Source organism: Lithobates pipiens, unplaced genomic scaffold, assembly GCF_037356315.1.
Source record: "Lithobates pipiens isolate NorthernLeopardFrog02 unplaced genomic scaffold, aLitPip1_a1.2 Scaffold_8, whole genome shotgun sequence".
Taxonomy (NCBI): domain Eukaryota; kingdom Metazoa; phylum Chordata; class Amphibia; order Anura; family Ranidae; genus Lithobates; species Lithobates pipiens.
In genome coordinates this window covers 519,661,069-519,686,089 of record NW_027507903.1, presented here as the reverse complement: position 1 = coordinate 519,686,089, position 25,021 = coordinate 519,661,069, and the positions used below count along the sequence as shown (strand labels likewise).

General features: G+C 42.0%; 1 protein-coding gene across 1 annotated transcript in view; it reads right to left on the bottom strand.

Moving 5' to 3' along the window:
* Window positions 1–2,598: 2,598 nt before the first annotated feature.
* The window catches only part of LOC143960661 (pyroglutamylated RF-amide peptide receptor-like), a 218,575-nt gene continuing 196,152 nt past the window's right edge, over window positions 2,599–25,021 (bottom strand). Inside the window, exons 4-6 of the mRNA XM_077469454.1 lie at window positions 18,404–18,639; window positions 4,527–4,624; window positions 2,599–3,476 (exon numbers count right to left, since the gene is read on the bottom strand). Of these exons, the coding sequence (XP_077325580.1) occupies window positions 3,088–3,476; window positions 4,527–4,624; window positions 18,404–18,639 (723 nt within the window). The 3' untranslated portion in view covers window positions 2,599–3,087. The remainder of the gene's footprint in view (window positions 3,477–4,526; window positions 4,625–18,403; window positions 18,640–25,021) is intronic.

The following is a 25,021-nucleotide window of genomic DNA, read 5'->3' as shown; positions in this document are numbered from 1 at the left end:
TTACAATGGCAGGTAAGGGGTTAACATTAGGGGCAAGCAAAGGGTTAAATGTGTTCCTTGGAAGGGCTTTCTAACTGTGAGGGGTTGCTCTGACTGGGGGAAGACAGAGATCCATGTTCCTGCTTAGCAGAAAAACAAAATCTCCATCTTCTCCCCTGTCAGACCGGCGATCTGCTTTGTTTACATAGGAAGACAGCTGTTTTGCCTCTCTCGGAAATGATCGCAGGTGGCCTGGCGGACCCGTTGATTGGCTCCCCTCTGTCCAATCAGCACATAATCTGGTCCCCGGCAGCACGCGCGCACCCCCCTAGAGTCACTTTTATCTCTCTGATACTTATCTCTAGCCATAATATTATATTTGACCATATAAAATACAATTTCACGTTTGTTAAAAAAAAACATTGTTCCCCACTCCTCCTACATGTACTGTACATCAACTACAATGACCATGGATGCAGTGAATGTTATGAACCAATCCTATGAGTATAATTATTATGTTTCTTAATAAAGTATGTTTATTATGTTTCTTAAACAACTCTTCATTTGTAGAATATTACACCTGTGAAAACTGACTCTATGTTCCTATGATGTAAAAAAAAAGTCAGTATACATCTTATGTATTGAGCAGCACAAATAATGCATTTCATTTGGCAAGGTCACAGACCGCGACTGTCGGCCCCAGTCCTTTACCATCATAGGCTACAAGGCAGCTTTGCAGTACCACATTCAAAACACTACTATAATGTGGCTCAGATCGCTCCCATGGTTTCTCTTCATACTTCTTCTGAAAGACCAATCTGGGTTAATTTTCCAGTAGCAGAATACTCCCTTTTTCCGGTCTATAATCTTCTCTGGACCCCTCCCACCTATAGACCCAGGATTCATGGCCCAAGTCCACTGCATTCCTTACATGTATGGGACTGTGAAATATTCCTGCAGACTAATCTCCTCTCATCTACCTCTTTCAGGTGTCCTAAACACTCCGTAGTTCCACCCTGCATATGAAAACCAGTTGACCTTCAGATAGTGGCATAGGAAAGGACTCAGATATGTCTACTAACTTCTTGCTCTTGATGGGGTTAAATCTCTCCAATACTTAGAAGAACACTGGCAACTGCCAGCAAACGGTATTATATCCAACTTAATTCCCATGTCCATAGCCTGCTTTGTTGCTATGAGGGACCTCCCAACCAATTAACTCCCTTTTCGAAAATCATTATGGAAAGAATCCCCACTTGAAAGGCATTGTTTCCAATCTCTACACTGCTTTGATCAACTCAATAAGCACTGGCCTTTCCTCTTATACGCTGAAGTGGGCAGCTGATCTAGCCAAGACCCCTGACCATCCTACATGGACAAAGATTTGGCTAGCCTCTTTGAAATCCTCCTAGAATATCTTTGCTCAGGAAAATGCCTAAAAGCTGCTTTCTCGATGGTACATTACCCTGGACCACATGTCTAAATATACCCATCAGTATCCCATATGTGCTTCGGCTGCTATAGAGATGAGGCACTTTATTTCATATTTAGTAGTCCTGCCCCAAGGCAATTAGGTTTTGAACATGGGTATATAACATGATCAGATCTGTCCACTTCACTTTAACCCGAAAACTCCTGTGAGGCACTTTTGCATGAACCAAACCCATCATTGACTAGGAACCAGAGGAAGCTGGTGGGGTTCGTTTTCCTAGCTGCCCAGCAAACCCTGACTAGAAAAAACGTTTCTAATTTTTGATGAAGTGCGACAGAGGCTTAAGAGCACGATAGTACATGATAAGCTCAGCTCCACCTTCTAGAGGACACCCACACCAATTGCCTATAATACCCAGGTGATCTTGCTCTAAATTTGAACCTGTATAGCAACTCAATGGTGCAATGTTCTGGCTGAACCCAGTGATAGAGACCCATCCAACCCACCCCTCCTCATTTTCCCCTCTTTCTTGCTTTCTCCCAGGCAAGTCTACCCTGTAACGTTTCTTACTCTCACCCCTTATTTCTCCCCCCCTTATACTTTTTTCTTTTTTCTTTGTTCTTTTTCCTGCCTTCTTTGCACATTGTATTTTGGGCAATTGCCAGCAGAGAGCAACCCTTATCACCTGAGGTATTGTACTGACTTTCTCATCTAAGATTCTCATGTATACTGTTGGGTACCGTTTTACCTCTAACCTCGCTGATATGGGCCATTGTGCTCTTACAACCATTGATACAGTGTGCCTTTCTTGTCCCATTTTTTGTGCTATTTTCCTGCACTGTTGGTTACATTTAATGCCTTTTTCTATTGTAAAACTTGGAAACCTAATACATTTTTATACAACAAAAAAGTCAGTTTACATCTGTTGTACTTAGTGTACTCTTTTCTAGTATAGAAAATAGTGTATAAAGATGATATTGGTACTGTATGTTCTGAGAGTTTCTTTCATTCTCTCAGCATACATTGATGGCAGTAGGCATCAACACAAGAAAAGGTTTTTTTAAGCAATTTAGTTCCTGATTGTGTTTGTGTGGATTGGAATAGTAGTTATACTTTTCTATACTTATGACACATTTGGTAACCACTAGAGTACCATACAAATAACATTTTCTCATAGGATAATAAAATAATGTTTTTTTTTTTTAAATCAATTTTATTAAGTCTTTAAAGAACAAGAAAGGCAATAAATTGGTTGAAACTAGATACAAAAAAACACACATATAACTCCTGACTGGACTGTACACAATATATACAGCTAATGTGTCAAACTGTTCTTCTTCTCTTTTTCCCTGAGAGCTTGATCTGCAGAACTTCAGAATGCATGCTCTGGAGCCATATGACTACCAAAAGGATAAGAGGACTAAGTAGTGCATGAGGGGTTGTCTCCTGTTTCCAGACTTGTATAGCTATTTAACTTATTTGACTTGCAGCCTTTAATTAGCAGAAATATTGCCTGAAATCGCATGTTCTGGTTGGGGCAATTAGGAAAGAAATATGCCCTTTAAGTATAAAGTGAACAAAAGTTTTGTAAATGTCACGGTTCTTATTTCCTATTATTTTTTTGTCATGGTAAAAAGCTTCCTTTGACTGAAAGCCCATCCCTGGTTTAGCAGTGATTATGCAGACTGTCCATTGGGTAGGAGGTCTTTGTGAGAGTTCACAAGAGGGTAGGTGACAGACTCCAGTTTGGCAGCTGAAAATTGCTCGCATAGACGTAGCTCCAAGTTCTCTGCACTGAGTTGACTGTGAGGGCTCCTTCCCTCTCTCCTATGGGGAAAGTTGGATGTACCAACCTTGGGCTTCTCCAGATTATTAGAGTCCCGTTTGTCAGCTTGTTCTTGAACTCTAAAGTGACAGAACAGCACAGCCACCAGGCTTTTCTTAAAGTTTTCATTCATGAAAGTGTAAACCACTGGGTTGTTGAATGAGTTGAAAAACCCAACAGCTTGTACAATGGCCACAATCATTTTTACTGTGACATCATCGTATTCTTCTTCCAAGTCATCTGTGGACAGTAAGTAAGGTGAAAAATAGGACGGAGGTCATTATTTATTTATTAAAACATTCTCTAATTCTAATACGGTTGTACTAGAAGTGAAATTATTCACAACACATTAACACTGCGCATTGAAGCCATAATTGCAAGAGGTGGAAAATGTCATATATTTTATTCTGTTCTATTCTAAATAGAGATAAGCTGAAACCTGGCACAGCCAGTTAGGTGTCACATGTAGTTCCTAATTAAGCAAGTCATCTTCCTGGTTGAGCAATTCAGCTTCCTTTGTCACCTGTCTGCTTCCAGCCTCCTAATTAAACTATGAATATGCATCATCACTTCAGTCCAGTGAACAGGAAGTGACAAAAATAGACGAAGATCAACCAGAAAGTTTTGACCAACAGAGGTGTGTGTATCACAGAAATTGGAGGCCATGATTATAAGTCCTGGGGCAGGTGTTTTGTCAGATTAGACGACCCGTCAGATTTTGTAACGGAAGTGACGTTCCGTTGCCGCCATCTTGCTACACCCCGGACTCACCCACAGTAAGGAAACAGTGGGAAGGCAGCAAGCGGACATCTTGTTACACATTGCATTTCACACTTATTTTTAAGAGTAAACGCTTATATAAAGAAATTCAGTATTTTGAAATCCGTCAAATGATTTTTATGTTTTATCAAATATGTTCTGTCATATTAACCTTATAGGAAGTCTGTAACGTATGATATGTTTGTATCCACCAGCAATGATTTTAGTATATTTTTTGTGAAAATACTGTTCTGAAAGGTTTGAGGGGGGGGGGGGGGGTGACCTGTCAGGTAGGCTGTATGGGGCCCTGGGATTCCTAATAGCAGCCCTGCTTCTATCTGTGACTAGATCCATATTTTTTTTCTAGTCTAGTCAAGGGGCAGGTGATTCACCAAAATGCCTTTTGGATTTATTATTTACATACTGTAATGTAACATTATTCTATTTCATGGAATGACCAAATTCACACATACTGCTTAACTCTATACCCTTCTTCCTACGCTTAATGTGCGGTCCATGCACACAACTTACTGTATTCAAATAATATGTGAACCACGTGGAAGGGTGCCCAGCAGGCTGTGAAGAAAAGGACTACAATGACCATCATCATTACAGCTCGTTTTTTCTTCCTGATAAAGAAGCAAACAACACGTTTCATAAATCAGTAAATTGCATGATGACATTCGAATATTGTCAAAAGTTACTTTTTTATAAACATCATATATCATCATTTTACAAAAAGGACCAACTGTGTTGGTCCTTTTTAAATTCTGTAACGTCTATCAAAAAAATAAATTAATAAAAAGGAAGAATAGAATTGTACATTTAATACATCTTTCTATATTTAGGTTATACAAATGTATTTGCACCAAAACCATAAGATTGTACATATATATTTTCTATATGTCAGTTATATACAATTTGTGATATTGTAAGACCCTTTTTCATTATTTTTTAAATTTCTCTTTGTACCACAATTTTACTCAAACAAAAAAAAGAAATAAATGGCACGAAATTGTTAATATATAGGTAGGTAATTTTCTCTATAAGGGGAACAACTTACCTTATTGGCTCTTTACTAAGAAAAATGAAAACAAGGTACATTGATGAACCTCCAATGTATGGCTACAGTTTCAGGAAGATGGCAGATTTATTTAAGAAACCACACAGTTGTCTGCCATCATTATAGTGACAGCTAAATTTTGAGGGTGATAATTGCTTTGCTGCTGCTGCCCCTGCTCCACTTATTTTTTGGTCCGATAGCTCGAGCTAGAGCATTCAACGATAAATGTCCTTTTACCTAGCAATGTACAATTGTACTTGTCACTGAAGCCTTTTAAAAATGTGATCTTACATTTACTGTAGATTATTTATGTTTGTAGCAACATAATAACGTGGGCATGTTTGTGCATTCATTTGCTGTGCTTTAGCTGTTTCTGGCCACTACTAAAATGCACTACTCAAACACAAATTACCTTTTGTGCATTGGGTTGAATGACCTGCCAGTAGCCAATGTTTCAAAGCACAACATTATCTAGGAGGCCATATTGCTGGCAATAGGGAATATCTTAAAAAAAGCTATTTTTCAGCAATTTACTGGGAACAGTGAATTTGCTTGTGTATGTTTTTGGAATTTGTAGACACAGTGGGGGTTAATTACGAAAGGCAAAATCATTTTGCACTACAAGTGTAAACTACAAGTGCAAAGTGCACTTGGAAATGCAGTCGCTGTGGATCCGAGGGGGACATGCAAGGAAAATAAAAAAACAACAGCATTTTAGCTTGCACATGGTTGGATGATAAAATCAGCAGAGCTTCCCCTCATTTCAGATCTACCCCTCAGATTTATAGCGACTGCACTTCCATGTGCACTTGCAGTACAATTTCAAGTGCACTTTGCACTTGTAGTTTGCACTTGTAGTGCAAAGTTGATTTGCCTTTCGTAAATAACCCCCATAGTGTTGTAGGAACAGTTCATCTAAAAATAATGAAAAATGTATTTTCACGATCAAGTGGAAATGAGTAAAAAATTCACTCACTTATTTATATGCAGGTAAAATCCATTTGTAAATCAAATTCTCCCCTAATTAACAGCAGTAAAATACAGCATAAAACAAATAGCATTGGCTTTTTCTAAACAGGGTTGAAATTTAAAAAAATGTGATGTAACTTCTTTTTTTTATCGCCCAAGAAACACTGCAAATTCTGTTACTGTAAGCTTGAGGCTGAGTTCACACTATTGCGAATTGGATGCGGTTTCCCCCCACATCATATTTGCATGTCAGGAGATTGTGACGGGCTCTGTATGGAGTCAGTTCATACATCTCCGGGATGGCTGCAGATTGAATTGCACAGGAGTCCTGTACGTCTTCTGGTCCATTTCAGGTCTGAATTCAGCAAAATATTCGCACCACCCCTGCTGTGAGCCGCTCCGTACTGCAGTGTGAACCCAGCCTAAAAGTTGTGTGGCCAGCACTCTGCCAGAAAAGGGTTTGTGGAAAAGGATTTCCCTGAAAAGGTAACCTGGAAGGATTAAGTGACCATAACATTTTTCTCACTTTTATCATTCTTAAACTGAATCCTTGCGTTTTTATGTATCACTTACCCACTTGCTTACTGGGCACTTATACCCCCTTCCTGCCCAGGCCAATTTTCAGCTTTCAGCGCTGTCACACTTTAACCAGTTCCCGACCAGCGCACACCGATGTACGTCGGCAGAATGGCACGGGCAGGCATATTGGCGTACAGGTACGTCCAATCTTCAATGCCGCCCTGCCATCGCGAGTGCGCCGCAGGCGGCGTGCTCAGGTGCCGGTCGGGACCCCCGTGAGTCCGGTCGCGGGTCCCGCGGACTCGATTGCCGCGGGCATACCCGCGATCGTCTCATGGGACGGCTGAATGGAGGAAATGCCGTGTAAACAGCATTTCTTCATCCGGCCTAGCAACTAGTGACGCTGATCTCTGATCCATGTGATTGGAGAAGAGATCAGTGTTCACTAAACAAAAGCCCAGCCCCCCCACAGTTAGTAACACACCCCTAGGAACACTTAACCCCTACACTGCCACCCACTGGTTAACCCCTTCACTGCCAGTGTAATTTACACAGGAATCACTGCATTTATATAGCAGTGATTATTGTATAAATGACAATGGTCCCAAAAATGTGTCAAAAATGTCCGATGTGTCCGCCACAATGTCGCAGTCACAATAAAAATCGCTGATCGCCGCCATTACTAGTAAAAAAAATAATAAAAAGTGATTAATAAAAATGCCATAAAACTATCCCTATTTTGTAAATGCTATAACTTTTGCGCAAACCAATCAATAATCGCTTATTGGGTTTTTTTTTTCCCAAAAATATGTAGAAGAATACGTATTGGCCTAAACTGAGGGAAAAAATGTTTTTTATATATTTTTGGGGGATATTTATTATAACAAAAAGTAAAAAATAATGCGTTTTTTTCAAAATTGTCGCTCTATTTTTGTTTATAGCACAAAAAATAAAAACCCCAGAGGTGATCAAATACCACCAAAAGAAAGCTCTATTTGTGGGAAAAAAAGGACATCAATTTTGTTTGGGAGCCACGTCGCACGACAGCGCAATTGTCAGTTAAAGCGACGCAGTGCCGAATCGCAAAAAGTGGTCTGGTCTTTGACCAGCAAAATGGCCCGGTCTGTAAGTGGTTAAATTACATTTACATGGTCATGCTACACTGTACCCATATGACATTTTTATCATTTGCTTCACACAAAGCTTTCTTTTGGTGGTATGTAATTACTACAGGCAGTCCCCGGTTTACAAACAAGATAAGGTCTGTCCCAGCCCAAAAAACTATTTCCAAGCTCTTTAGATAGCATAGGGAAGGGTTATCACCCCTGTAATGTTTGTTTTGCTGTCTCCACCCCTGTTCAGAAGATGTCACCTCCCTTTCTGTCCCAATGACAATTGGATTTTGAAAATTTTGGGTTGTTGTGGAAACATGGACTGGTTGGACTTGTTTTAAAGCATGAGTGGAGACACATTTTTCCCATAATAACTCTTACAGGAGTGAATTTCCCTTCCTAGGGGTAGATTTCCTGTAACTTCCTGTTGCCTCCCTCCGTTTGTAAGTAGGAGTTGTTTGTAAGTTGGATGTTTGTAACTAGGGGGTCGCCTGTACTGGGTTTTTTATTATTAGGTAAACAAACAAAAAAAGACCGAAAACTTAGAAAAAAAAACAAAAACGTTTTCATAGTTTGTTATAACATTTTGCAAACAGGTAATTTTTCTCCTTCATTGATGTGTGCTGATGTAGCTGCACTGATGGGCACTGGTAGGCTGCACTGATAGGTACTGATAGGCTGCACTATTAGGCACTGATAGGTGGCACTGGTGGCCACTGATGAGGCTGCACTGATAGGTGACACTGATGGGCACTGATAGGTGGCACTGATAGTTGGCACTAATGGGCACTGATGGGCACTGGTAGGTGGCACTAATAGACAGCACTGATAGGTGGCACTGATGGAAACTGATTGGCAGAACTGATGGGCACTGACAGGTGGCACTGGTGGACATTGGTAGGTGGCACTAGTAGGCACTATTTAGCAGTACTGATGGGCACTGGTAGGTGGCACTGGTGGGCACTGGCAGGTGGCACTGGAGAGCACTGCTTAGCAGCAATGTCCCTTTTACATGAGCCGGTAATCGCTTGTTTTTTCTCCTCACACTAATAAAAAAAAATCTGATTACCTGCTTCTGTTTACATCACGTGATCAGCTGTCATTGGCTAACAGATGATCACGTGGTACCAAGGTCCCAAGGACTCAATGATCACAGGGCAGGCTGCTCAGCGGGAGCACGGGAGGACGTCTATGTACGCCCTCCCAGCAATTTATGCCCGCGATGTAGCCGTCTTTCGCAAAGTTAAAAAGTGAAGTGGCCTGAATAAAATTGTATAAAAGAAAGGATTGTACTTAAAAAAATGAAAATAACAAACATGGCAAGTATAAAATGTTGCAATGGTTTTGCATAGGGAACCCCAATTTTCCACCTCTCAGGTCCCCAGCGTTCCTGCTGAGTTCCCTCATAGCAATCCATAGGTGTATACAGCCTATTGTATTAGGGTGCGAACCCCAGGGCTCAAATACACGTGCATGTGTATTTACAGTATATATATATATATATATATATATATATATATATATATATATATATATATATAGAAACACTCTTATAAATAAATGTGAACAAACATTTTTAAATGTGTTAAAAAATGGATGGTGTTATTAGGGCAGTGAATGGTGTCAGTAGGGCATTGGTTGGTGTTAGGCCAGTGGATGGTGTTAGTAGAGTAGTGGATATGTCAGTAGGGCAGTGGTTGGTGTCAGTCAGTACAGCAGTGGGCTTTGTCAGTAGGGCAGAGGTCAGTGTCAGTAGTTTATTTTATTATTTAATTTTTTTTTAAATGATTTTTTACACGTTTTCATTATTATTTTTATGGTAATATATATATATATATATATATATATATATATATATATATATATATATATATGTGTTTGTGTGTATAAATTTTTTTAGGAGTTGAGGGGCTTTGGTAAAATATCAGGGGTCACGTTTGAGACAGAGAAGGGGACTGAGGAAAGACTTCCCAGTCCCTTTCTTTGCAGCCTCATGCAGTTTACTATGCTTCAGTTATGAATGAACACAGGAGCCATTGGTACCAATCACTCACTGTATTCATTCAGAAGAGGAAGGGGTTGGTAAAATGACATATCTACCGACCCCTTCCCCAGTCTCCATCCAGAAACATCCCCTCAAAGCAGCAGCCAGTGGGAGAGGAGTGAAGGGAAGCCAGCAGCCCTGTGAGTTGGGGGGGGGGGGGTTGTGGGGGCAGCTTGGGGAATCATCACTGCCCCGTGTGCAAACCTATAATGGGGTACTCATGCAGGCTCACTGCCTCGCTGTGTTCTGTGTCCAATGACACACACAGGCCCCACCCCTGCTTCTTCCTCACTAGCTGTGATTGACAGCAGCCAATGGCTCCTGCTGCTGTGTCTGAGCTCTCATGCATTGTGCTGGATCACGATTAGGCTCAGGTATATATAAGGGGGGTTGGGGGGAGCTGCACACAGAAGGTTTTTTACCTTAATGCAGAGAATGCATTAAGGTAAAAAAAAAAAAACCTTCTGCCTTTAGAGCCACTTTAAGTGAACTGATCATCATTAAAATTCACACTTCAGGGAGTTCTATCAGGTATGTGACAGTATTATTTCATCCAATTAAAATTTTCTGTTATTGAAAATCTGTACCATGAATAATAAAATTACTCTTGTTAACCTTGCTTTTGTCACCGAAACCAACGCAGCTAGTAGTTATAATAGGGTGTATAGAAAAAGGCCCGTAGTAAATATTCTTTGATGCTACAGGATACGGCTTATGATTTAGTAAATCAGGCTCAGTGGATTGTATTCTTTAAGTGGAACTATGAGCAAAATCATTGCCGTATATCACCTTATTTCTGTGAACAGTCAAATTCTACAATATAGACAAACTTTAACTAGCCATGTATAGCTACTCAATTATCGGGAACTTTTTTTTTCTGACCTGCAAAAGTAAAGGCATAATGTGCTACTGTGTATCGCATACTATCACATTCTGTTATTCTTACCTGCAAACGCAGCCCGCGTTGTCCCCACTGAATGCCGCATCTATCTTCGACTGTCTTCCTTCCGGGTCCGAGGACTTCGGTTGTGTGACTGAATGGAACTGCGTGGCATCACTCCCGCCGCCAGTCAGGGCACAGGATTCTGAAGAAACGGCACGGGTGTCTGTTCCTTCGGAGAATATGCACCAATGGCGTAATCAGCTGCATATACAGTAAATATCTCTTAAATGGTGCACGTTTAAGGGATATTTAGGGTACCTATAGGTAAGCCTTATTATAATCTTACCTATAGGTACAATTAATACATGAAAGTTTACTTCCTCTTTAAGCTAACATGGCATTTAGATGTGTTGGGACAAAGTATTATCTGAAGCTGGGTCATAAAACAAAAGGCTGTGTACTCATCAGAATTATTTTTTGTTCAGCCCAACAGGCTGAACGAAAAAAAAATACCTGACAGATTGCCATACTAACACAAGCGATGTCTATTTGCTTTAAGTAAATCAGCCCCGTATCATTCCTTATTGACTGATGGCCAGTGGCGATTTTGTGCGAATGTTCTTGTGTACTCAGTCAACTTTTTTCCCTACCATAAGTCGTGAAAGTATCCAATGTGGGTACATGCAACAGCAGCAAGGTATGAAGTTAAAATCATTCACCTTGCTATGATTATGGTAATTAAATCCCATCTGCCCAATAGCCCATACACATAATCCGAATATCGTATGAAAAATTCCGCTTTCAAATTGATTGCGCGATAATCTGATAGTTGGTACACAGTTTTTGAGAGCCAATCATGACAGTTCATTCGATATTATCCGATGGGACAAGCACAAAAATGTTCTCGTACCATACCAAGTTGCACCATTTTCATTTAATCAGTATAGTTGTCATTCGAAAATACAATACAAATACACTACAACACATTACATCACTTCCAAATTTTTATTCTCTTGTACAAGAATTTTTTTCACATTAAAAACTCTTAATTTTCAATATGAGACTAGCAACCAAAAAAAATAAAAAAATTGAAGCTCTGTCGTGCGATTTTCACAGGACACGATGGGGTAAAAAAACAGAATGTGAAAGTTTAAAAAAAAAATATTTGAGATTCAGCACATCATTTTCATTCTCACCACAATATTGTGACTTCTGATGGAGTCAATAGTATATATATTGGCCTTTTGGGACCCATGGAGCCTATAGAAACAAGCACATCCAGCTCCTTATTCATGTTATAGCAGGCTTTTCAACCTTTTAACCTTAGAGAACCCCAAAAATATTCATGTCTCGAGGAACCCTTACTAAAACCAAATCATCAGGGCTCAATAGGAACAATGCTCCTTATATTAGTGGTCATATAGTGGTATATTAGAATGTCCCCCTTAAAGTGGTGTTTATAATATCACCCTTAAAGGCAGCTAAAAAGATATTTGGTGTCATGTTGCTGGCTTTGCTAAGTGGTCCTGAACCTTGAACTCTGTAGGCATCATCAAATAGGTGGTTCATCAGCCACAGCTCAAGGAACTCCTAGCAACCTCTGGAGGAACCCCAGGGTTCCATGGAACCCTGGTTGAGAATGGCTGTGTTATAGCATATTAAAATTGGCAGACCAAATAACACCAATAATGTCCATGCATGTTTTATGTAATTTAAAATTGCCACCGTTTTATTTTTTCTGGTTATGAAATCTGCCAGCAGTTTATCTCCAGGAAGTTACTGATTAGCATTTAGATTTACTATATACCAGCTGAGGACCATGTATTTCCCGTGGGACTATAACATCTCTGATAGCACATTTTCTTTAAAATAAGGAATTACTGTATCAGTGGACATGTCAAAAACCTATGATTTAAAATTGATTTCTTTTGATTATGGATGCTCAAAGGCCTAAGTGAAAGCACAATGATGGATCATATGGTTAACTTGTGTGCCTGTTACATTGAATTTAAAAAAATGAAGAACATGAGACAATATGAGTGCCTGTACTGTATGCAATAATTTGGTTTCAACTATCTCTCATGAAGATTACGGATAGCTATTGATCTATAGTGTACTGTGTCTAGAAAAAAAAGTTCACACTTCAGTTTCTGTACCTAGTAATATGTTATTTTAAACTTATTATGTAAATGTAGGCAGATAAAAAAATCTATTTAATCTAGATTTTTCTTCATGTCCAGTTAGAAAAAGGTAAAATTCACTGGCCAGAACATATAAAAAATAAAAACGCATGGGCTTTATTTTCATTTATTTTTGGAGGTGCTATACAGGATATAACAAGAACAAACATACTTTGGAGAAATTAATTAAAAATCAAGGAGGTCTGGTCAGTAAAATTTTCTTCCAGCAGAGGTCCAAATATAATGTTTTTGCAATGACTCAGATCCTAGTATATATGTAATCATCTATGCCTAGCAAAAAAAAAAGGCAACATACAATTTCCATAGTGAATCAAAGCTATTTATTGTCAATTTTCAGTGTGCCCCCTTACATCATGGATACGCATCAGACTGCCCCTTTACATCTGGCGTCTCTATCACAGTGCTCTTTTACATGCCCCTTTACATCAGGTGCCTCCATCCCAGTGCCTCCTTACATCAGGTGTTCCCATCACATTGCACCCTTATATCACAGTGTCCCTCAGGGGCGGACTGACAACTCATGGGGCCCCCGGGCAATAGGAGATTATGGAGCCCCCAGGCAATCAGAGATTATGGGGCCACACAGTGTACACAAACACACACACAGTATACAATCACACAGTATACACATACATGTACACACAGTATACACAGACATGTTTCTATTGGCTGAGAAGGTACTGAAGAGGTGGGGCAGCTATAATCTCTGGATTTTTAGACCAAAGGGATGTCAGTAAGAGACAGAGACAGATGTAAAAAAAAGACAGATTTTTACATACTGTTCCTGGTTTTACTGAGGCTGGCAACCCTGATGTGGCCCCCTAGTGGCCCGGGGCCCTCGAGCGGTACCCGAGTGGCCGAATGGTCAGTCCGCCCCTGGTGCCCCTATACCTTTAGCATCAAAAAGCCAGAGGAAAAGAGCTTGAATATTTCCATGATCCTGTGGGCTGAACACGAATGTGACATCATTAGTTGTTAGGATACCGGTGTTCCTAACAACCAATCATTGCCGCTTTAGAAAGACATAAAAATTGCAGCTATCCCTGGAATTGCTAGAAACATTTAGAGACCCAAATGTTATAAGCTATTACACAATATCTAAAATAAATGTTGTTTATAAAGGGCTTATAGTTTTAGATGAACTTTAAGACAAATTATGAATTAAAGCCTAACTCCAGGTTTAATTTCACTTTAAATAGACCGTTTGGGCTAAGCTGCCCCAATAATATTTCCTTTCCTAACACATGCGGCCACTGTCAGCGCTGTAATAACATTATGTAGCATTGTGTTCTGGCAGTGGTAATCATACCAAGAAAAAATGAAACTGTGGCAATGTAAGATTACATACAGCATAAATGGACTTTACAGTATGATGTGCTGCTTGCCCTGACAATTTTAATATACGATAATATGAATAAGGAGCTGGGTGTGCTTGTTTCTATAAGCTCCATGAGGCTCAGAATTTCAATATACATACTGGACACTGACTTAGATGTCAGAATGTTGTGGTGGGAATGAAAGGGAATTGCATGTGGCATGCACAGAGTAGGGGTGTTGTTTTTTTTCTGTGGCAGAGGGGGTAGGGGAACTCAAATGCAATGCATCTTTAGGTGCTTCCAGAGTAAAATGGCTTAATATCCATAAGAAGGTTTTTGACTGTTTTTCCTGGCATTTCCACTAACATATATGAAGGTTGCAGTTTGCATATTCCAGGTGCATTTTACATTTTCAATACACATTTTTGATCCACCAAAGTCTATGCAAACAAAAACCAGAAAAAAGTCCCTGGCCCTTTCCATGAAATGCACAGATGTGAACACGACTAATAGGAAACCATGTTAAATGGACTGTACTGTGTTTCTGCAAAATTGAAAATGTACTAAAAATTTAATAGTTGTGAACCACACCTAAGACCCCTTTCACACCACACCGCACCTTGCGTCGGCGGTAAAACGCCGCTATTTTTAGCGGCGTTTTACCGCCGGATTTGCGGCGGATTTGTGGCGCATTTCGGCCGCTAGCGGGGAGCTTTTACCCCCCGCTAGCGGCCGCGAAAGGGTTAAAACCGCCGGCAATATGCCGCAATAGCGGCGTTTTGCCGGCGGCATTACAGCGCTGCCCCATTGATTTCAATGGGCAGCAGCGGTGGTGGAGCGGTAAACACACCGCTCCTTCACCGCTCCAAAGAAGCTGCTGGCAGGACTTTTTTCTGACGTCCTGCCAGCACACCGCTGTAGTGTGAAAGCCCTCGGGGCTTTCACACTACAAACAATGGTGCAGCTTCTTTAGGGCGTTTTGCAGGCGCTATTTCTAATGCTATAGCGCCTGCAAAACGCCCTGGTGTGAAAGGGGTCTAAGTGTTGGTAAACTCTAATAATGAATCTTTCCTGTTTGCTCCCTTTCGATTTGTTAAATATATAATTGAAAGTGTTTTATTCTATCTGCTTAACAAGGGCACAAATCTGGCAATTTAGAGCTTTCCTGTGTCTTCTGTACACTTGTGTTATCTCAAAGAGCCCTCCTAGCAGAGGCGGTCCATCCATTAAGGGCGCCGCCCCCCCATCCATTACTACCTCCCCCTATCCATGCGTCTGGCTCTTTGCAGGATGCCGGATGCATGACTTACAATGGCGGGGGTGTTTTTTTTTACCACTACAATACAGGGCACTTTCACCCCCTTCCTTCCCAGCCCAATTTTCAGCTTTCATCGCTCTAGCGCTTTCAGTGACAATTGCGCGGTCATGCTACACTGTACCCAAATGAAATTGTTATCATTTTGTTTTCACAAATAGAGCTTTATTTTGGGGTTATTTATTCACGACTCTGTTTTTTATTTTTTGCGATATAAGCGCAAAAAAAGCGGAAATTTGGAAAAAAAACAATATTTTATTTTTTCTATTTGAAAAGAAATCCAATAAAATCAAATTTTGTCATAAATTTAAGCCAAAATGTATTCTGCTACATGTTTTTGGTAAAAAAAAATTCGTTAAGTGTATAATAATTGATTTGTGTGATCAGGGACATATGTACGCAAATGATCATGTACATATGTGTGCAGGTGATCACGTACATATGTGTGCAGATAATCATTGGGAAATGTGATTTTAGTGGGACATATGTGGGGGACATGTTTTTATTATTAGGGACATGTGTTTTTATTATTTGGGGACATGTATGTTTTGGGGACATGTGTGTTTTGGGGACATATGTGGGGACTGTGTTTGTACTGTGTGGTGTGTTGACACTAGACTGATGATCAGTGAGTAAAAAGCTGTAAAAAACAGATCATACTCACTGATCATCAGCCAGCTGCAGCGTTCTGCTCTCCTCTCCTCAGCGATGACTTCCGTGTGAGGAGAGGAGAGCCAATTGCCTAGCAACCGGCTGTTTGTTTACATCACATGACGGCCATGATTGGACACGGCCGTCATGTGATCAGGAGGGCCGATCACAGAGCCCTCCTGCCGATCTGAGATGTGCCGTGTCCGGGTGACACGAGCACATCGGGATCGCGCCGCTGCGCGGGCACGCACGATCCCGCTTCTTCTGAAGGACGTTCCTGAACGTCCTATCAGGAGTAGACGGCTCCCACCCGGCCGTATATATGCAGTGGCCGGGTGGGAAGTGGTTAAGCATCTGATTAGAGCCAGAGGGTGGGCTCGGGGCACAGAGAATGCAAACGGAGCCCACCCAGGTGTGTCACAATAGCAAATATTAATTCACTGTTGTAACACTGATCCTCCTACCGGCCAATTAGAAAGCAGGTTTTGAGACCCGTCACCCGATTGGGTGAAAAGACAGGTGATCCTATTGGACGCCTAGGAGGAAGGGAGGAGCCACACACTGTAAGCTGCCAATGGACGAAAGGAAACAGAGCTGCTGTCTGCCATCCACTACCTGCCTATACAGGCTCAGTGCTGGACTGGTGGGCAGACAGCGGGGGGGGAGGTGCCACTGACCACTGGGAGGGGGAGTAGTTGTTTGCCGCCCCCCCCCCCCCAAAGAAAAAGCATTTTTATTGAGAGAGTGAAATTCCCCTTTAAGATCTGAAAAATATGTTTGTGTCTGGAAAAAAAATATTTAATGTTTGGGGGTTCTAAATAATTTTCAAGTAAAAAAATATGATTTTAACTTAACAAGTCTCAAAAAAGGCTGGGTCCTTAAGTGGTTAAAATGATTTATTTATTTACCTTTTGTTGCTAACACAAGGGGTTAACAAACCCCCATGTGACAGAATGGGCAGGTGATACTTTGCAGAGTCATTGGTGGTCTAATAGATCCCAATGTCTCCCCTGTCCTCCAAAGATTCTAACCGAGCAGAAATCTGATTGGTTAGAGAGTTCCCAGGTCGTAACTGAGAAAGAATATTCCTCAAATACTGAAGCATCTTCAAAAATGCTTTACAACAGTGTGCAGGAAACCAGCAAGGCCCGTTTACATAAGCTCTTTACTTGGTTGTGGAATGTGGTGACATTACATAGAGGTGGTGCTAGGGCACTGCTATTTAGAGTTTGGAGGACACTCCATTATTGTACCATTCTATGTTTGTGAATGTACAACTATTCAAAGGGGAACTGCACCTCTTTGGCCTCTGTACACCTAAAATATTATTTTTTTTCAACATTTGAATCTACAAGTTTTAAAATTTGGTTGCTGGGATTTTAGCACTACAATAAAAGATACACGCATTTTTAACACCTATAATTTATTGTAAATAATTTTACTGTTCATTGTATCGGACACTAACATTTTTATGCTTTTCTAAAAGTGACATATCTCAGATTTAGTTATAATCTACCTCAGTTGCCAGACTGAAGAGTAAGTTTGGGTTATTATAATGTTAAGGAAAACCTGTGTCTTATTTTCTTATTATGACTAAATTACACTGTTTAACAAAAATCCTTCCCAACTGTAAACTGTAGATTAGCATCCTTAGGCATAATCCCCTGTTTTGAGAGAATGCAATCTCCTAATTTATGAGTCTGTACTGTCACTGACTACTGCTTGTGCCATACTAATGACAAGAAACCAATCAGCAGGGTTCCCAATTATGTGATCAACATAAAAGCCAATTATGATAATCACAGGAGATCCTTTCACTGATCCCTGCACAATAGCAGATGTGGTGGTCACAGTACATTACAGTGTGTACAATGAATAAAATATCTAAAGTGGTTTCAAAGGCTCTCATTCTATACATGAAGGTAAAAAACCTTCTGTGTACAGCCCCCCCCCCCTTTGTGGCCCCCTAATACTCACTTGAGCTCCCTTTCGATCCAGCCCCATGCGTGGACATGCAAGCACAATCCGTATCAGCCCAGGGTAGCAGGTATCAGAGGACCTTGTCCCAGAATTGCCTGCACCTTTAAAAACAAGTCAGCAGTGGCAGTTTCCACATCTATGTATTCAGAGGTTCCCTTCAAAAACTAAATTGCACTATACTCAAGAAATGAATATTGAGTTTTTTTTTATAGCAATGTTAATTCTTAAAGTTCCCTTTAATATGATGGTTTTCAAATAACTAAATTTTTAACAGAAGCAGTTAGAAAACCAGTATATATGCTAAATCTTTTGAAATACTTGAAAGAAAAATGTGAAGATTAATACGTTGATATACCTGGTGATCTTTGCCATCTCATTACGGCTCAAAGTATTCAGCACTGAACAGTCCCCAATACGCTTTTTAATCCACAGCTCATACCCGATACGGGTATACAGGAGCAGCATCGCAGCAAGTGGTACCAGGAACAGAGCCACCAGGATAAAGATGGCATAGGCTCTGCGCAGTGCAGCATTGCTCCAAGACTCCAGGCAGCACACGTGGTACAAGTTATACAGCAAGTCATATTTCACCTAGAAGACAATATCAAATATTATAACTGCCAACTCCAATTACATCAAACATATTAAAACAAAACTCCACTTGCAAATGTTAATAGTAATATCCAGTATATATAGTATATTTTCAGTTAATACACATTTTATTTATTTTTCCAGTAACATTTACCTATAAGGAAAGCAAAGAAATCAACCAGCTATGAGTGTCCTAGAACAATGTTTCTCAACTCCAGTCCTCAAGTAACCCCACCAGGTCATGTTTTCAGGCTTTCCATTATTTAGCACAGGTGATTTGATCAGTTTCACTGCCTTAGTAATTACCACAGCTGTTTCATCCAAGGGAAATCCTGAAAACATGACCTGTTGGGGGGTACTTGAGGACTGGAGTTGAGAAACATTGCCCTAGAACAGTGATGGTGAACCTTGGCACCCCAGATGTTTTGGAACTACATTTCCCATGATGCTCTGGTACTCTGCATTGTAGTGGAGCATCATGGGAAATATAGTTCTAAAACATCTGGGGTACCAAGGTTCGCCATCACTGCCCTAGAAAGTATACCATATACACCACAATTAAAATGTCATCAGTTTATTCAAGGTCTTCTAAAACACAGATTATTATATACATAGGATTCAGGCTATAGCAGCTAATTTAAGATTTTTTGTTTCAGAGTACACGGTTGACCTTCCCACCTTTCAGTAAAATGATTTTATCAATTGTTATTTTCAAGCCAGATGGTTTCCAAAATTTTTAATGCTGATACAGGGAGGATTTCAACAATCAATGCACAACATGTTTTGTAGGTCTCGAACATCGAACATCCCACTTTCTAAGGCTTTACATTTCATCAGATACTTGTATACCAACAATTTATGTATATATTGTGATAGGAAGCCAGGAAATCTATGGGTTGTGTCCACAATGGTAGATATATTTGTCCCAGGTTCATGCTGTACACTGATTGCTTTTGTGTTTGTACTGTGCAAATCAGGGTTAACGAGCTCAAGTGTAACAGATAAAGCACTCAGGGCTCTATAAAACTCCCAGGTTGCTTCAACAGGGGGCTTCACCCTGGAACCAGATCTCTGTGCACAGCAGACTGGGGAGCAGCAATACCTCTGAATGGTGAGATTAAGTCTGTGGGATTAAAAGCCTATGTTTATTTCTATCTGACCGCCAAGTGTCTGGGTAGCAGAATGCTGTGGCAGAACAAGTAGCTAGGTTCCTGTGTTTTTGTAGTTAGATACCCAAAATGGCAAGGCTTTATTTTCTGTTGTGTTTTATTTTATCTGTTTTGATGCGTGCACTTTATAACCACAGACGTGTAAATAAACCACAGTTTTTGCTTTCACAAAGATCCTGCTGTCTGTCCGTGCCTACTTCACTGTGCTGTGACCCCCCCCCCACTACTGAGATAATCCCTTACATATGTATTATATATGGTGGAGGTTTAGCGGGGAAGGTGAAGTAAGGCCAGCATGGAGGAGCTACTGAGACAGCTTGCTCTGGCAAATGCAAACCAACAGCAGACAAATGCAACGTTGCAAAAGAGCCTTGCATTTCAGCAGAAAGTGCTGGAACAGCAGGAACAGAAACACCAACAACAAATAGAGGCCATCATAAAACAGTTTCAGCAAAGGCAGCAGACCGAGGCTGGAAGGGATTCTGGTAACATTCTGTCTTTTTAGGTAAGCCCCTGTTGCCAAAGATAACTGCAGATGATGACCCTGAGATGTTTCTGACCACCTTTGAAAGAAAGCAGAGAAAGAAAGTTGGCCTAAAGAACAATGGGCTGGACTAGTGACCCTCCTACTATCTGGAGAATCCCAAAAGGCTTATTTTGACTTGGAGCCTGTGGATGCAAAAAAATATGATCATTTGAAACCGGAAATATTGGCACAACTGGATGTAACCCTGGCAGCCCTTGCTTAGCGTGTCCACAATTGGAGTTATTGGCTGAGAAATGTATGACCTTATCCACTTGACCAGTAAATGGCTGCAGTCAGAATCACTGTCTGCACCAAAAATTCTGGAGTGGGTGGTCATGGACAAATTTCTGAGATCTCTCTCTACCACCTTGCAGAAATGGGTGAGCCATGGAGATCCGGAAACAGCAGACAACCTGTAGACCTTGTGGAAAGGTACCTAACGGCTGAGAATCTGACGTCTTCCCTCAAAGATTAACAGACTTTCCCCCCCAAGACCACACCATGCCCAGCTACGGGTAAGACCACACCAAGGGATGGGGGTGGAGAGAGGGAAAAATGGGAAACATAAGGTATTTTTGGGACTGCTTCTAATGTCTGGTTAGAGTGGCCTGGAAGACTAATACCGCAGGAGGTGACTAGAAAGTTAATTTGTTACCACTGCCGAGAAGAGGGACATAGTGGTAGTGGTAGTTTGCCCAGCTATTGATGAACCAATGCACTGTGACTTTCTTACAGAGAGATGACAGTCCCTATTTGCAACTACATGCACTGCAGTAAAGGGAAATGAGAAACCTTTTATGCAAAATGTGTGTAGATGATAAAAATGTTGTTGTATTGTTGTATTCAGGTAGCCTTGTTACCTTGGTAAAAACTGAACTGGTGGTGGGAAAAACCTTGCACCCTAGGGAAATGGCGATCATTTGTGTACATGGGGACACTCGAGAGCATCCGTTGACTAGGGTATCCTTTGAAACCTCCCTTGATAACCTGTGTCACCAGATGAGTTTGTTTCCCCGACTACCACATGACGTCATTGTGGGAAGGGATTTCCCAAAATTCTGAGAGCTCTTCAGAGTATTAGCAGGGGAAACAACAGGGCCTAGGGAAGAGTCTGCAACCTCAGAAGAGGAACAGTGACCTCTAGTGTTTGATGATCTAGTGGTACACAGAGAAAGTTTTGCCACTGAACATTTGAAAGACCGCACATTACTAAGGGCCTGGGAGAATGTAGTGAAAATAGATGGTGAATTAGTTAACCCTGATGAGAGGATTGCCCTCCCATACTTCATCATGGAAAGGGATCTGTTATACTGGGTGTCACAGAGTGTAGAGGAAACCATTGAGCAACTGGTGGTGCCTAAACCTTACCGCAAGTTGGTCTTAGAACTGGCCTATGAGCACATTCTTGGGGGAAATTTAGGAGCTGAAAAGACCTGGGGTTGAATCACACAGAGGTTCTATTGTCCTAGGATCACTAAGGTAGTGGAAATGTACTGTTTGCCCTTTCCAGTGTGTCAGATTTCTGCACACATGCCACATTTCCATAGTCCTTTGGTACCCCATCATTGAGGCCCCTTTTGAGAAGATCGCCATGGATTTGGTTGGCCCCTTGCTGAAGTCCGCTAGAGGTCACCAGCATATATTGGTAGTAATGGACTATGCCATCCAGTGCCGATCCTTACCTCCCTGGGGCCCTAAGCAAAATTCTGCTAACGGGCCCTCTACCTGACCCATGATGCCGTGAGCTATTTAAACCATTTGCCGTTGCTACACAGTCACACCTGACACTTCAGTGCTCCCAGTACAATCCTCCCTCCTTTAACCTCCTCGCGCCCGCCCTATAGCCGAATGACGGCCGTAGAGCAGGCGCGTTCGTTCGGGCGGTCGTCCCTGGACGGCCTGATGTTTACTTCCGCAATGCGCGCCGCCGCGGGCGCGCATCGTGGAAGTTCTGTGTTCGCCGTGTCCCCCGGGGACAGGCAAACACAGATCGCTGTAAACGGCCAATCACAGCGGCCGTTTACAGCGTGATCGGCGTGTCCAATGGGAGATGATCTCATATGTAAACATATGAGATCATCTCGCAGCGCCGCTCTCCTTCCTCGCACAGACAGTGCGAGAGGGGAGAGATGAACGGCTGCAGCGGCAGCCGTTCTGATTGTGGGAAAAAAATAAATTAAAAAAATGAAATAAAAAGTGCCATCCGCCCCCAGCAGTGCCATCCGCCCCCAGCAGTGCCATCCACCCCAGTGCTACCTGCCCCCAGTGCCATCCACCCCAGTGCTACCTGCCCCCAGTGCCATCCACCCCAGTGCTACCTGCCCCTAGTGCCATCCACCCCAGTGCTACCTGCCCCTAGTGCCATCCACCCCAGTGCTACCTGCCCCCAGTGCCATCCACCCCAGTGCTACCTGCCCCCAGTGCCATCCACCCCAGTGCTACCTGCCCCCAGTGCCATCCACCCCAGTGCCATCCGCCGTCAGTGCCACCTGCCCCCAGTGCCACCTGCCCCCAGTGCCACCTGCCGTCAGTGCCACCTGCCGTCAGTGCCACGTGTCATCAGTGCCACATAGTGCCATCTGTCATCAGTGCCACGTATCAGTGCCATTTGTCATCAGTGCCACCTGTCAGTGTCACGTGCCATCTGTTGTCAGTGTCACGTGTCATCAATGCCACTTATCAGTGCCATCTGTCATCAGTGTCACGCGTCATCGGTGCCATGTATTAGTGCCATCTGTCATCGGTGGCACATATTAGTGCCACGTATTAGTGCCATCTGTCATCGGTGCCACGTTTCAGTGCCACGTGTCATCAGTGCCACGTATAAGTGCCACGCGTCATCAGTGCCACATATTAGTGCCATCTGTCATCAGTGCCACATATTAGTGCCATCTGTCATCAGTGCCACCTGTCATCATTGCCACGTATCAGTGCCATCTGTCATCAGTGTCACTTGTCATTGTCCTGGTGCTTCAAAAGTGTAATAAATAGTCAACAAGTTAGATGTGTAACTTATGTTCCTAGAACACATGATGGCGCTACCTGCATGTTGGGCCTCTCTATGTGGCCAGGCTGTGAAAAAGTCCCACACATGTGGTATTGTAATACTCAGGAGGAGTAGCAGAATTTTTTGGGGGGTGTCATTTGTGGTATACACATGCCACGTGAGAGAAATAACCTATTACAATGACAATTTTGTGGAGAAAAAAAAAATATGAAAAATCTTAATTTTGCAAAGAATTGTGGGAAAAAAATGACAACATCAAAAAGCTCACTATACCTCTTACTAAATACCTTGGAATGTCTACTTTCCAAAAAGGGGTCATTTGGGGGGTATTTGTACTTTCCTGGCTTGTTCGGGTCACAAGAAGCGAGATAGGCCACCAGTACATCAGATGTGATCAATTTTGTGCGATTCGCACCACAGCTTGTAGACTCTCTAACTTTCACAAAGACCAAATAATATCCACTAATTTGGGTTATTTTTACCAAAGACATGTAGCAGTATAAATTGTGACCAAAATTTATGAAGAAAAATTAATAATTTGCATAATTCTGTCACAGAAACAAAGAAATATGCGTTTTTTTTCAAAATTTTCGGTCTTTTTTCATTTATAGCGCAAAAAATAAAAACCCCAGAGGTGATCAAATACCACCAAAAGAAAGCTCTATTTGTGGGAAAAAAAGGACAAAAAATTCATTTGGGTACAGTGTTGCATGACTGAGTAATTGTCATTCAAATTGTGAGAGCACCGAAAGCTGAAAATTGGTCTGGGCAGGAAGGTGTTTAAGTGCCCTGTAAGCAAGTGGTTAAACAAAACAGTCATTGAATAACTACAATGATATAGCACAGAATGAGGTTCAAACAAACAATATTTATTGAATAGAGTACATCAAGGTCCCCAGAAAGCCCCTCCTTACATCAGGGTCCCCAGAAAGCCCCTCCTTACATCAGGGTCCCCAGAAAGCCCCTCCTTACATCAGGGTCCCCAGAGAGCCCCCCTTACATCAGTGTCTTCAGAGAGCCCCCCTTACATCAGTGTCTTCAGAGAGCCTCCCCTTACATCAGGGTCCCCAGAGAGCCTCCCCTTACATCAGGATCCCCAGAGAGCCTCCCCTTACATCAGGATCCCCAGAGAGCCTCCCCTTACATCAGGATCCCCAGAGAGCCTCCCCTTACATCAGGATCCCCAGAGAGCCTCCCCTTACATCAGGATCCCCAGAGAGCCTCCCCTTACATCAGGATCCCCAGAGAGCCTCTCCTTACATCAGGATCCCCAAAGAGCCTCCCCTTACATCAGGGTCCTCAGAGAATCTCCCCCTACATCAGGGTCCCCAGAGAGCCCCCCTTACATCAGGGTCCCCAGAGAGCCTCCCCTTACATCTGGGTCCCCAGAAAGCCCTTCTTTTTATCAAAGTCCACACAGAGGTCCCCCTTACATCAGAGTCTATACAGAGGTCCCCCTTACATCAGAGTCTATACAGAGGTCCCCCTTACATCAGAGTCCACACATAGGATCCCCCTTACATCAGAGTCTGCACAGAGGCCCCCCTTACATCAGAGTCTGCACAGAGCCCCCCCCCCCCCTTACATCAGAGTCTGCACAGAATTTCCACTTACACTGTAAGGAGGAGCTCTGTGGACTCTAATTTAAAGGGTAATTCTGATTTAAGGGGGGGTCTGATG